Source organism: Scyliorhinus canicula, chromosome 28, assembly GCF_902713615.1.
Source record: "Scyliorhinus canicula chromosome 28, sScyCan1.1, whole genome shotgun sequence".
In the NCBI taxonomy this organism is placed as follows: Eukaryota; Metazoa; Chordata; class Chondrichthyes; order Carcharhiniformes; family Scyliorhinidae; genus Scyliorhinus; species Scyliorhinus canicula.
In genome coordinates this window covers 8,331,350-8,346,303 of record NC_052173.1, presented here as the reverse complement: position 1 = coordinate 8,346,303, position 14,954 = coordinate 8,331,350, and the positions used below count along the sequence as shown (strand labels likewise).

Sequence of the window (14,954 nt, the reverse complement as noted above, 5' to 3'; positions counted from 1 at the left end):
ACCTGAAAAATCAGTGCCAGCTGAAACAAGGTTGAATATTACAGTAATTGCACTTTCACGTGGCCTCAGTGATGTGACCATCAATTCACTCGGAGACTCGAGTCGAAGTAAACAGTGGTTTTAATCAGCTTACAACTTTACCTGCCTGTGACTGGTGCATTACTGAAGGTGGTCTCAGGTCAGCTGCTCTTGTACTTTCTATAAGGGGAGGAGCCCATACATGCTCCACATCTCCCCCTGTGGGTGAAGCCACACAGTGGCCCATAGATGGAGCCCACAGGGTTAATGGCATGGCATAATGCAACACAGTATACTGGTGAATTACTAGTGCTTATACATTCACCACACTCTGGGAAGGTGGATTGCAGTTTGTACGATAAAGCAAGAGCAGCTTAAAATTACAAGGTAATATTCAGACAACCTTCACTTCAGCTGCATACAAGACAGACTAAATTGCAGCGAGTACTTGGTGTCACAATCAAGCTCCGAAAGACAAAGGGTGCTCTTTGGCATGGCTTTATGGCCCTTGCAAATTGCCATGCATACAATTTTTAATTTTCAGATGCTTTCACACAACTTGCTTTGCATGAGATTTAAAGTGTGCAAGTATCAAGTATTGGAATTCACAAGCTCCGATGCAGATTTGCTAGCTGTGCAGTGGCTGCCACTACTATTGGGTTTCACATCGTATCTGCCCTATTCCAACTTAGCGCTAAGGCTCAAAAAGGGCCAACAATTATCAAAGATTTTCTGGCACTCCAGGCTGTATTCAGCTTAAAATATCCTTGGTTCTCGAGCAGGGAGTGGGGTAGAGAAAAAAAAGGAATCCAGCAAGTATGGTTAGATAAAAGGCTGCACATCTTGGTGTACAGCCAATTTAGGATTTTGGTCTCCAAGAGGAAGAGACCGACATGCCGCAGCCTCCAGGGGTAGAAATACTCAATAGAAGCAAGAACAACCAGCTACAAAAGACAGGCTGTAGCTGCCTTGGTTACCATGGGCTGGATTCTCCGTTTCAGCGGTGTGCCGGCTGAAAGAGAATTTGGGGGTGTTTTGCAATGCCAAAATTCAGTGCTGAACCCTCACCAATTCTAGGACTGGTGAGGGGCTAGCAGCAGCACGAGGTGAAGTCACGCATGTATGCACAGCAACAACCTGCAGCAGTCACGCAGTACAACATAGCATTGGCTGTGCACGGACCTGACCATCATCCACTACCCCACAGGCCACCTCCCACTTGTCCCTCCAGCCCACAGAAGCCTCCCACCCCCACCTCTCTCTGCCAACAGCACTGATTCTGGCCGAGTGTTGGCAGTGCTGGACAGTCTGCAGCTGCCACACTGGGTTCCTGACCAACATGTCAACGGCGCAGTCGGGAACTCAGCCCATCGGGGCAGAGCATCACGGGAGATCCTTCCGATGACGTGTCAACACCGTTGCAAGATGAAGCATGAATCTGCCACTTGTGGGTGGCAGAGCAGGGCTGACCGGTGTCAAACTGGCACCAGCCCCGATTTGGGCATTGGAATAGATTCTCTGACCGATCGCCTATTAAGATATTGGCGTCGGACAACGGAGAATCCCGTCCCCCATGTTCCAACAATTGCCGAGAGGCTGATGTACAGAGGTATGGGCAATGCTCTGCTCAGACTAGTACCCATCTTGCCAGTGTCATTGCATTTTGCACGGTGGAAGGTTTCAGCACAAGTTTAATATAACATGTGCAATTGAGATGGTTGAACACAGCACGTAATGATGAAAGATAAAGAATGGAATCAAAAAATGAGGGACGACAACTGCAGGAGGATTGAAGAATAGACCAACCGAAAAGCAATGCATTTGTGCAGTACTGGAGGGGTGAATACATTGGCATACTGCCTGACAAGACTGGGCAGAATTTGCGCCATGGGAATAAAGATAGGTCAGCATACAAAAAGGGTTCCTCACAGTAAACAGGAACAAGATAATGGAGATAGTCCAAATACAGGGTCAACACCTACATGTCTTACACATAGTTGAAGTTGCTAAGTGGAAGGATTCTGCCTCCACAGTAGTGTCCATTTATTAAGCTCAAAAAAAGGATGAGGCACACAGCTCCACACCCCCTCAAGGGAACTTCCATTAAAAACAAAATGTAATCACAGGCAAGGGATATTTCAAACAAAGCAAATTTTAATTGTTGAAGATACATCTCAGTTACAAGCATTCACATTACATCCTGCAGAAAAGGCAGTGGCATGTACCACCAGTCTTTCCAATTCTCCTCCACCACAAGGGTCTCGCTTCCGACTCATTCAGCCCTTGCTGTATTAGTCTCAGGACATAGTTACCACTGACAAGGTGCACGATGAACCCAGTCACTCAACGACAGTCACAGGACCCCCAGAGACTCATCACGTCCCTTTATCGATCTTGGGCTCTGGCAAAACAGCAATGGGTGTTGCCCTATTTGCAATCAGTTTTCCTTCTGGTCTTCCACTAGCCTTTGCAGCTGGATAATGTACCCAGTAACAATCTGTGCTCTATCAGAGATAGGAGTAGGCGATTCAGACCCTCAAGTCTGCTGCACTAATGATCTACTTCAACATCATGACACGTTTGAAGACTAAACTGTTCCATTGGAGAGAACTTTATTCCTTCATTTCTTCACACAAATTAGTTCCGAAATGCCAAACAGAAACCCAACCCCACTGCAACTGACTTTCTACTTACCCTTTGCTTCTTAGCTGTTCATACCTACAGTCACATGGGCATTTCTCAGAACCCAATTGGACCATAATCAGGAAACCAATTACCCCTCTTTCAGAATACTCCAAACCACTTGGTCTTCGAGGGACATTGCATGGAAATAAAATACAGGCTTTTCCCAGCACATGGGTTCATCACAAGAACAATGTATGCATTATGCATATACTCGAGAGATTGGAGAAATTTTATTGCTTGCGTACAGAATGCAGTAACCATTAAGCAGCCCAGCTATGAAGGAATCTTTTGCGCAAAATTTCCAGACGGTTACTTTAATAGCTCATTAAAAAGATTACATGGCCAAGGCATGGCACTAGATTAGCAATTGCACTAAAGTACAGTAGCAAGAAACACTTAGCCCCAGAGCAGCAGCTGTTCACAATTGCTATTGATAATTATAAGCCAGTACACTAGTCCTCTATCAAACATTTATTTGAAAAAGTGCTAGTTAACTGACAGCATTACATTTAAACAATGCACATCAGTTTGGAGTGCTTTCCTTGGCAGAAAAATAACAATGCAGTACAATATATGACTGATCACAAGTCTTTCTGCAGGTAAAAGCAAAAAGCAGCCACAAACAGTGGTGACGCCCCAGAGGTTCCCATAGTGGTGATGCCCCATACTTCCAATGGGGAGGCATTGAGACAGTTGCAAACACTATTTGCAGGAAGAGCCCCAGTTAATACTGTTCACAAACCACTGCCCATATACATTTTTAGGTGATTATATTATTTCAGGTGATTATGGAGAGTGAAACTTAAAGTGCCAAATAAGCTTTCCAGTGGTAGAGTGCTAGTACAGTTGGCTCGATTCAAAGTGCAATTGGGAGCAAAAATCAATCTTGTGAATTGGAAGCAAAAATCAATCTTGTGCGGCAATACTGGCTGGAAGCAGTAGTGGGGGGTATTGACATACTGCTAAAAAAAGATCAATTGCCAACCTGGTGAATAGAAAGTTACTGCACCTACCAGAAAAAGCAGTAGAGTGGCAAGTTACTTTTAAGGAAAGCTGCTAATTTAGGTTTTATGTTGCATTCTCTTTTCCGCCTCTCCACTTTAATGTCACATGTTTTCAACATGAATGGATTGTAACCCAATTACTTCTGTGAAATAGTGCTCCACAAAAGAACTAGCCAAGGACGGGGCATATTTGAATGCATAGTACTCAGATGCAAGATAGTGTGAATACATTCTGACCAAAATATTTAAAAAGGCATCATCCAATCACAACCATGCTGAGCAGTATTGAAACTTGGTAGTAAGCTACCTGTGGCTGCTTTTTGTTTCACTTTTAGGAATCCAGGTGAGTTATCCTATACAGGGCCCTCGAGTACAAAAAACATCTTGGAATAAATTACACTAAAATAAAATCCATTCTCAGTTATACAGACATTTGTTCAGTCACAAGAATAAAAACATGTATACTTCCAGTCTTCCCAACATTCACACAATCATCTTTAAGGTTGGCAAGCCAAGCCATAATAATCAGTCTCCAATAAAACCGGTTTGAAGACCAGCTTTCATGGCTTCAGCTGTCTCTGGGTTTACTTTCTGCAGCCATAAAATTATGTGTGGCCTTTTAAACATTACAGTATCAATAGCCATAACTAGTGCAACAAGCTTAGGGAGAAAACATCCAAACTGTTGAAATGACCAAAATAATAAAGCTTGCCATCAGGACACATCAAATTTAGTGTTTTATGCAACGAGTAGTTCATATATTAAATACCTTGTGGTAGAAAGGCAAACCCAATATGATGCAACATTTTTCAAGTTGCATCAAGATATAAAAGCTCATTTCCTGCGATAGCGTTAACCATCTGGCAGAGTTTTTGGTCTGCAATGCTCAGTTCCTCATGTATACTGATTTGCAATGAATGTGAGAAAGCTTTAACAAATGACATATCCTTAATCCTCCTCACTTGCAGTCAGGCAATACATGCCCATTATGGTTTTGAAATGGACCCAGCGAGAGAAGTGAAATTCAGAGATACTCTAGGCGGTGGGGAGGAGAAAAACATTGTAGGTCAAGTGCTGCTTTTGGAGTGCTTCAATTTGTACTTGGTTGTATTAAAACTTCATTATTTAGGCCATAGGAAGCTTGTGGGGTGGGCTGCATGAAGGAGATAGGTTTTGAAGGAACATAGACTTGGGGAGGGAGGAATGAGATGGAAAAGTGGGTACTCAAGGGAGGTTGTAAAGCCTGGTTCACAATTTTTTTTTTTTTTAAAAACCCAAGTTAAAGATGCCGGACATGGCCACCATGCATAAAAGATAAGGTGCAGAATTATGAGCTGCAGTCACTGCTCACCAAAAAGTAGACATGTCCAGTGTTAAAGAGAACAAAATTACAAGCTGCTCGGAACCATTATCCCAATACGGTCTCAGTGATTCAAAGGAGGTCTCCTGTATGCTGTAGAATTGGACCCACAATCTAGATATCGGTATGCTTCCAGAGAGTTCTGTGATGGATGTCCCAAATAGGAGCTTTTCACTGTGGTCCTGAAAAAGAGGGAATTTTTTTTTTTTTTTTTTTTTAAACTGCAGATAAGTCATACAAATTGACTTGTAAGTGGAGTTACATCAAAGGATTGATGTTGATACAGTAGTCCCCCGTTATACCGCGCTCCGCAATACCACGGTTCGCGATATACGGCGGGGGGGGGGGGGGGGGGGGCTTCAGCGGCCGGCTGATTGTTTCAGTGAGAGCAGCAGCTTCCCTCTCCGGATCAAAGTGAGCCGGCCGCTGAAATTGACACTGCCGGCTGATTGGAGGGAGAGCAGAGAACACAGGAGGAGGAGGTCATACGGGCCTCTGCAAGACCAGCATGGTCTCACATCGCCCCTCCCCTCTGTAGCCCTGTATTCTAAAATTAACCCCCATCGTGGATATCCGCGGCTCGGATGCAACGCGGGTGGCTGTCTTGGACCCCAACACCCACGTTATAAAGGGGGACTACTGTATAGGAGAGTGACCAGCACACAGTCCTTGGAGAAAGTCCTGTCTTCACAGCGATAATTCCCCATGCATTGCAGGAACAGATTCAGGACAGAGCTAGCAGTTTTTTTTTTTTTAATGCTGCCGTTGGACTGGGGTGAGCACAGGAAGAGGTCTTACACCAAAACACATGAATGTGGTTTGCAGCCCCTCCCTGGGCAACATTCATACAGTTTACCCCTTCAAAGAGCCAACTCGTCCTCACCTTTTAAGGTGGAAGAGAAAGCTAGCATTTCAGATAATTACATTTTGTCAGAATGCACTAGGAGCAGCATCATGCATGCAGAAAAAAAGCTGCCTGCTTTTAAATGAAGTTATTCAGAAGTACATGCATGTTAACAGATGTAGCACAGTTAAACTATCTCAAACAGGTCAAACAAAAGCTCTGCAGTTCTGCTGTGAAAGGCAATACACAATTAAACCCCATGTTCAAAAGATGGCAGAATGACATGGACTGCTTGGTCAAAATGGCTAGTTTGTGCTGTAGATCCCATATATCCCACATAACAGTTTACGGTGCTGCTAGGTTCTGCCCAGTAACGGGGTGGTAATTGGGTCTTACTCGAGCAGCGCAGGGGCAAGGACCTGCTTCCTCTCCTCTCAGCCCAGGGTGTGTGTTATGTACATTGAACCCAGAAAACCTGAATGAATCTACCATGAAACCATTACAGGTTGCACACAAGAGCCCTGGATCGGAAAGCTTGCCTTGAAGGAAGGTCTGCTGCAAGACAACCAGCTGAAACACGGACTTTTCTTTAAAATAAACACCCCAATTGGGGTTATTCGGAATTAGATAGTTAACCAGTTGAATCTGCTATAACTAAATAGTGATTGGGTTTACATTTACAAACCTAGTGACTGTACTTATTGGGCAGCCAAGACAGACTTCAGGTATATTTGCTTTTTTAAAAAAACAAGTATTATTGGCCAATTCAATTGCCTTACGACTCTGGGTCACAGGCCTCAAATTGACCACATCCTAGCCCAGGGGGGTCTTAAGTGCTAATTGGACGATCCTTTTCAGCTTTCTCCACTTGCCAGTCTTCAGACAATTCCATTCCAGCAAACCATTGAACATACTGAAGCATGGTCTGAGCCATATGTAGCAAGGCCTGACAAGTGGCAAGTGTCACATAAATGGCAGACAATGACCATCTCCCCATGACATTACCATTGCAGAATCCACCACTATCAATGTCCTGCAGATTACCACTGATGATGGGGGGGGGGGGGGGGGGGGGGAATGCAATGCGACATGAATCCAAGATCCCTGTTGAGGCCGCACTCATAGCTAAGATCCACACGCATAAGTTTTTGCTCGGCAATTCTGCGTTGTCGCGTGTCCTGAAGACCGCCTTGGAGAACACTTACCCGGAGATCAGAGGCTGAATGCCCTTGACTGCTGAAGTGTTCCGACTGGAAGGGAACATTCCTGCCTGGTGATTGTTGCACGATGCCCGTTCATTCGTTGTCGCAGTGTCTGCATGGTCTTGCCAATGTACCACGCTTCGGGACATCCTTTCCTGCAGCGTAAGAGGTAGACTACATTGGTTGAGTCGCACGAGTATGTGCCGCATACCTGGTGGGTGGTGTTACCACGTGTAATGGTGGTATCCGAGTCGATGATCTGGCATGTCTTGCAGAGATTGCCCTGGCAGGGTTGTGTGGTGTCGTGGTTGCTGTTCTGAAGGCTGGGTAATTTGCTGCAAACAATGATGGTTTGTTTGAGGTTGCGCGGTTGTTTGAAGGCCAGTAGTGGGGGTGTGGGGATGACCTTGGCAAGATGGTCATCTTCATTGATGATGTGTTGAAGGCTGCGAAGATGATGTCGTAGTTTCTCCGCCCCAGGAAAGTACTGGACGACGAAGGGTACTCTGTCAGTGGTGTCCCGTGCGTGTCTTCTGAGGGGGTTGGTGCGGTTTTTTTGCTGTGGCGCGTTGGAACTGTCGATCGATGAGTCAAGCGCCATATCCTGTTCGTACGAGAGCATTTTTCAGCATCTGTAGGTGTCTGTTACGCTCCTCCTCGTCTGAGCAGATCCTGTGTATACGGAGGGCTTGTCCATAGGGGATGGCTTCTTTAATGTGTTTCGGGTGAAAGCTGGAGAAGTGGAGCATCGTGAGGTTATCCCTGGGCTTGCGGTAAAGTGAAGTGCTAAGGTGACTGTCCTTGATGGAGATGTGTCCAAGAATGCAACAGAATTTGGCGAATAGTCCATGGTGAGTCTGATGGTGGGATGGAATTTATTGATCTCATCGTGTAGTCGTTTCAGTGATTCTTCGCTGTGGGTCCAAAGGAAAAAACTGTCATCGATGTATCTGGTGTATAGCGTCGGTTGCAGGTCCTGTGTGGTGAGGAAGTCTTGTTCAAACTTGTGCATGAAGATGTTGGCATATTGAGGTGCAAATTTGGGCCCCATGGCTGTTCCATGCATCTAGGTGAAGAATTTGTCGTCAAAGGTGATGACGTTGCGATCTAGAATGAAGCGGATGAGTTGCAGGATTGCGCCTGGAGATTGGCAGTTGTTGGTGTTGAGGACTGAGGCTGTTGCAGCAATGCCGTCACCATGGGGGATGCTGGTGTAGAGTGCCAAGGAATGTTCCTGGTTCAACTGGTCCATGGGTGGCGAGTTTCTGTAGGAAGTCCGTCGTGTCGCGACAGAAGCTCGGTGTACCTTGTACGATGGGTTTCAAGATGCCCTCGATGTGGCCAGAGAGGTTCTCACACAGGGTCCCATTGCCTGAAACGATAGGACGGCCTGGTGTGTTGGCCTTGTGTATTTTCGGGAGGCAGTAGAGATCTCCAATGCAGGGATTACGTGGGATGAGAGCACGTAGGGTGCTCTGAAGGTCTGGATCCAAGGTCCTGATCAGTCTGTTGAGTTGGCGGATGTGTTCCTTGGTTGGGTCTGCGGGTAACTGTCTGTAGTGTTCCTGGTTGTGGAGTTGTCGGTATACTTCTTCCAGTCGGGGAACACTTCAGCAGTCAAGGGCATTCAGCCTCTGATCTCCGGGTAAGCGTTCTCCAAGGCGGTCTTCAGGACACGCGACAACGCAGAATTGCCGAGCAAAAACTTATAGCTAAGTTCCGCACGCATGAATGCGGCCTCAACAGGGATCTTGGATTCATGTTGCATTACATCCACCCCCCACCATCAGGCCTGGACTTGCAAAATCCTACCAACTGTTCGGGCTTGAGACAATTTACACCTCTTTAACCAGTGATTATCCCTCTCCCTGGATCTGTAATGATTTGATTACCTGCAAATGCCTGCATTCCAAGCATTGTCCAGCATCTCTGACTTTGTCTATATAAAATGTTTCTGGAACATACTCGCCATTCACCGGAGGAAGGAGCTGCGCTCTGAAAGCTCGTGTTTGAATCAAACCTGTTGGACTTTAACCTGGTGTTGTAAGACTTCTTACTGTACTCTACATTGAGAGAATTGCCAGTATGAGGATTTGGAAACGTTAAACTCACTGGCAGACACAAAATCTAACCAGAGCAGATTTGTTGCGTTACCCCTCACTCTTTCCTCCCCCACCCCAAAAAAGAAAGCTCCCTTTATTGGGAATCATTAAAAATACTTGCAACAAGTAAAGGACACTTTGTCAATTACATTTTAAAAATAACTTACTGCAAGAAGACAACAATATTGTGGACCTTGATAGATGGCATTGTGCAAAAGGTGCTGTGGAGGGGGGAGAAAAAAAAAAGTGTTTTAGTCAATTAAGTCAGAATAATGTCAGGTTCATTACAATATGATAACTGGTAGTTCAGTAGCAGCACACCTTGGGTAAACCAAGGGGTTTCTATTTACTGAAGGCCAGTTAATGATGTCTGATCTTGGGCAGAGAGAAAAAAAGCATTTAACTGTAGCCCCCTTTCAAGGTGTAAATTAAAGTGCTGTCAGTATAATTTATCCCAACCATCTCCATAACATGGTTCTGAAAAGAAAGCCAAATAAAAGAAAGTTCTATCTATTCTCAAACACTGGAAATACATTGACAGCATTTGACACTGGCTGGCCAATCACCACCAACCTCATATTAAACAATCCAATCCCAAAATGTAGCCACTTAGCCAAAGATCAGACAGCACGGTAGCATAATGGTTAGCACAGTTGGTTCACAGCTCCAGAGTCCCAGGTTCGATTCCCAGCTGTGTCACTGTCCGTGCGGAGTCTGCACGTTCTCAGTGTCTGCGTGGGTTTCCTCCCACAGTCCAAAGATGTGCGGGTTAGGTGGATGGGCCATGTTAAACATCTTTTGGACACTAAGGGAAATTAAGTGGGGGTTACGGGGATAGGGTAGATATGTGGGCTTCACTAGAGAGTGCTCTTTGTAAGGGCCAGTGCAGACTTGATGGGCCGAATGGCCTTCTTCTGCACTGCAAATTCTATGATTTTATGATCTTTGTAAATTAATTGTTTGAAGTTTGTCATTAGGGAAGCAAAGCCAGAGTACTATAAGCCAAGATAACATGGTAATAGTAAAACTTCACCGTCAAAGGTTCAGTGCCTTGTTGCGACATTTTCTTTCAATATGTAATTGAAATTTCAATCTAGAGCTATTGGATGATGTTTTTGTCATCTAAAATCATAGAACAGGCAGTGGCTGCTTCCCAAAGTTTTATGGCAGCACAGATTTACTGAATAAATGATTGGCACGCCATAATGCTGCTGGAATTTAGGACAAAATTTTTTTTACTTACTATACATATGCTAGTGGTCCACTAAATTCCATTCGAACAGTGTAGTTCACCTAAAAATAAGTGCAGATAAATGAAGTTACTTTGGATGCTAGGTTCAATCTAAAAATCAGCTGAAATCTTCTTCACTAGCTACAAGAATGTAGTGTAAATCAAATTCCAAAGAGGCACAAAGCTATAGCATGAACTGAATCCAAAGCGATTTCCTGCAAGGACCCTCAACCCAACAGTCCCAGTTTTCCCTCGGTCCTTGTGCAAAAAAAAAATACAATAAGATTGCTCAAATTGAAGAGAGTCACAACAACAACAACAACAACAACAACCAAAAGAAAACACAAACAAGTGAAAAGGGAAGGCAAAAATGGCACGCAGTACCTGTTTCTCACTTAGAGGTGGTATAACAGAAATGTTGTGGAGTTGCTTTGTTCCAATCACAGTTTTCATGTACTGGACTTGGCAGGCAAGAGAGTCCACAGAAACTGTATAAAAATTGGAATTGCTAATATTGAGGGTACTCTGAAATACAAAAAAAACACTGGGTTAAATACAGAACACAAATTCCCCAGCCTGTTCAGGTAGAGGTTCAAGTTCTATTCAACAAGCACAAAAATCACAGGTTTTTAATTCCCCTTTTATTAAGATCTGTATAAAAAGCCAGCCAGGTGTGGAACAGACAGGGATCTGGCATAGATTGTAAATAGAATTGCTTTCCAATAAGCCAAAGTTTCTTTTTACGAACTTTGGTTCAGATTCATTTGTGGCCTACAACAGTGGCAAGGATACAACTGGATTACGGACACCGTTGGATGAACCATGATTGGAATTTTTTTTTATTAATTTGTAAAAATGAACATGCCTTTGTTTTGAAGATTGGGCACAGATGTGTTTTGATGCAAGGGTTGGACACAGTACACAGAATGCATGTGTTGGCACCAAAGGGAGCACAAGGCACAAGTCAGTCAGTCAGTCAGTCAGTCAGTGATCCAGGCACCAACCAAAGGCTCACATTTTCCACCTGATCAACCAGTGGAGTTCATGCAGCCGAATTGTGTTACAGCACAAGTGGCTTCATCAGGATGTGCAGGTTAATGGGCATCTATTAGACATGGGAGATGGAGGTAGACATGGAAGCCATGGTTTCAGTTGTTGGAAAGCATGACTGTCAACAGGATAAAATCAGGGGCACATCCCAAGGTATTTCAGAACTTGTCCAGTCCCTTACTCTTTGTTAGCAAAAGCCTCGAAGTCAGGCCTGTGCATTTTGGTTCTGGTGCTCAAAGACCTCAGATTGTATGGGGACCAACTTAACCATCAACAGGGCCTCCTGGTGAGATAGTTACCCGATGCCCTGCATGGAGAGCCCATCTTACCAAGTTTGACAAAGCCATACATATTTGCAGTTTGGACCTTGCTTCCCAAAAATATATCACAACACCCATTCAGAGGCCTGGAGTACACGTGTTGTCAGCCTGTGCCATATTCCAGTGATCATTGAAAAATTCTGCTCGCCCTTCAATACACATGTGTCCCAAGTGTTGGCTACCAATAATGGAGTGCTTTTCACAAGTTGGCTAACAGAGTGCAGCACACCCATATGGTCCTGTATCACATTCAAACAGGCTGGTGGAAAGGACAGTACAAACATTCAATGGGCCAGGCTCTTGTTCTGCTAAGGACCACTCTGCATGCTGTGGGTGGTGCCAAAGGCTCTGAATCAGGTCTTAGTCCTGCTTTGAGTCATTGGTGGGAAAGTGTGCCATGGCCAGGAGCTGCAGGTGTGTATCCCTGCTCAACAAAAAAAACACCCAGACTATTTGTACCAGTGACGCAGTCTATTTTCCAAACTTCTGGATCTCTGAGACAATCGTCTGCCAGGGGGGCTGGCACAAAGTCGTGCAAGGGGGTCAAGACACCAAAATGAGAGCGAGGTCATAGATTAGGACATGGAAACCCAGGTGTCAGAGGTCTCAGACAGGGAGCAAGCAGTGCAGCAGCCTCAGACAGTGCATCCACCACATTGTGACCGTCGCCATCCAGATATATGCCACAAGAAGCACAGCCAAGTGCAAAGTCTGGCGCCCTCCTACTCCAAGTAGTCAGAAGAGTCTTCAGTATGAAACCAACAGCACAGACCTGTTTATTTTTACTAACTCGGTTCAGACTGGCCAAAAAGCAATGCCACTAATTATCATTGCAGATTTCAAATGCAGCAATGCATTTCCCCAAGTAAGTTAGTTTTGTACATCAGGAAAAAGCTTGCTCTGAAACAGAGATTTTATGTCATCAGCAAGCAGAAGCAGATCCAACAGAGTTTGGCCAAACGGATTAGAAATAAAGTCAGACAGTATTGGCATAGGACAATACTATTTGAATATTGAAAATCTATTTGCAGTTTAGTTACCCAGACTGCTAGCAAGTTAGATGTTCATAACTTTACAGCAGCAAAAATTGAAAAGGTTATTAAAGACAAAAGTTATAACCATTCTGCCAGATATGTATATTCCACAACTACCAGAAGGGAACAGTTACTCCATATAGACTTTGAATTCAAATCTTTAAGAACAAGCACAGCTTCTAAACGGAAAGTCCCCAATCTCTGGAATAATTTTCTAAATCTTCCCACAGCGTCATGGTGGCAGTAGTTTGCACTGCTGCCTCTGTCAGGGACCTGGGTTTGATTCTGGCCTTGGGCGATTGTGGGGAGTTTGCATTTCTCCCCGTGTCGGTGTGTTCCAGTTTTCTCCCACAGTCCAAGATGTGCAGATTAGGTGCACTGACCATGCCAAATTGTCCAAAGAGGTGGGGTTTTGGGGCAATGGGCCTAGGTAGGCTTCGCTTTTCATTTAGACCCAAAGACCGAAGCCCAGGGCCTGGAAAGTAGCTGCAAAAGAAAGGAGGCATTAGTCTAAACCGCAACCTTCCAAAAATCCTTTAGATTCTGGAAAAACAGCAACAGTAACACTTATTCAGAAAAGGAGGGTGACAGAAAACAGATCTCAGCATCAGGTTGTCAACAGGGAGACAGTGGCATGGTCTCTGGTGTAGTAACCCAGAGAATGCTCTGAGGACCCAGTTTCAAATCTCACCATGGCAGATGGTGGAATTCAAAGACAATAAAGCCTCTGGAGTTAAAGTCTAATGATGACCATGAAAAAAACCATGCCGAATGATGTGAAACCCAACTGGCTCACCAATGCCGTTTAGGGAAGGAAACCTGCCACATGACTCCAGACTGAAATAGACTCCAAAAGCCTGCTGAGCAGGCCACTGGAATGAAACTCGATGGATCATTTAGCATCTACCTAGGCACAAAAGTCCTCCTGGTTAATATCAGGGGACTGGTGCCAAAATGGAGAGTTGTCTCAGACAATTCAAACAGCCCAACAGTCATTAGTACAAGGGCACAGAATGTACTCTGGGTGGGGAACTTCAAAGAGCAGCTCAATAATACCACTACTGACAGTTCTAACTATCCCTACAGGACATAGAAGTGACCACTGCACTGATCCCCTGCTGTCATTACCAAGCCAGGGGATCAACCCTGGTTCAAAAGAGTGCAGGAGAGCATGCCAGGATGAACATCAGGCATACTAAAAATGAGGTGTGAACCTGGTGAAGCTACAACACAGGACTACTTACATGCCAAACAGCAACTATTAGAAATAGCCAAGCAATTCCACAAGCAATGGATGAGATCCAAGCCCTCAGTCCTGCCACATTCAGCTGTGGTGGACAATTAAACTCACTGGAGGAGACCCCATCGTTTTAAGGATAGAGCATTCGCAACAACCTCGGCCAGACGCCGAGGGGATGCTCCACCCTCAGCCAGACGCCGAGGGGATGCACCCCACAATTCAGGGGTTGGATTCTCCAATAATGGGGCTATGTCCCCACGCTGGCGTGAAAAGCAGTGCCAACCACTCCACGTCAATGGCCCCCGATAATGGAGAATGCACCCCTTCCTAGAGGGCTAGGTGGCACTAGAGTGGTCCCGGTAGCTCCAGCCCACGCATGCGTGGAATGGCTGCCATATATCCACACATGCATGGGGTTCCCTTCTCTGCAACGGTCCCCAGGCAATATGGCGGAGCCAGACAGGGGCCCGGTGCGGAGTAAAATAGGTGCCCATGAAACCAGACTGCCCACTGATTGGTAGGCCCTGATCACCACCCCCCACCACCCCCTTTCAGGACAGCCCCCCGCAGACTCACCTTCCAGGTGCTGCCGTGTGGGACCCGAGTAACCCACGCCGGTGGGACTCGGCCAAATGGCCCATCGGGGCCCAGAGAATCGCCGGTGGGCCGCTGTTAACAGCCCCCGATCTGCGCAGCGGGAATCCCATGGGCGCCCGTGAATCGGTGCCGGAGAATGGGAAAGCCGGTGTCGGGGTGCAATTCTCACACCACCACCACCCACCACCCCCCCCCCCCCCCCCCCCCCCCCCCCGGGAATTCTCCAGCCCGGTGGTGGGTCAGAGAATACCAGCCCATATGTCAGTC

At 45.6% G+C, this 14,954-nt stretch overlaps 1 protein-coding gene across 1 annotated transcript in view; it reads right to left on the bottom strand.

The window, feature by feature from the left end:
• Nucleotides 1–2,152: 2,152 nt before the first annotated feature.
• Nucleotides 2,153–14,954, bottom strand: part of tmem106c (transmembrane protein 106C) — a 33,306-nt gene continuing 20,504 nt past the window's right edge. The window contains exons 4-7 of the mRNA XM_038786462.1: nt 10,831–10,971; nt 10,459–10,508; nt 9,383–9,436; nt 2,153–5,249 (exon numbers count right to left, since the gene is read on the bottom strand). Coding sequence (XP_038642390.1) covers nt 5,132–5,249; nt 9,383–9,436; nt 10,459–10,508; nt 10,831–10,971 — 363 coding nt within the window. The 3' untranslated portion in view covers nt 2,153–5,131. The remainder of the gene's footprint in view (nt 5,250–9,382; nt 9,437–10,458; nt 10,509–10,830; nt 10,972–14,954) is intronic.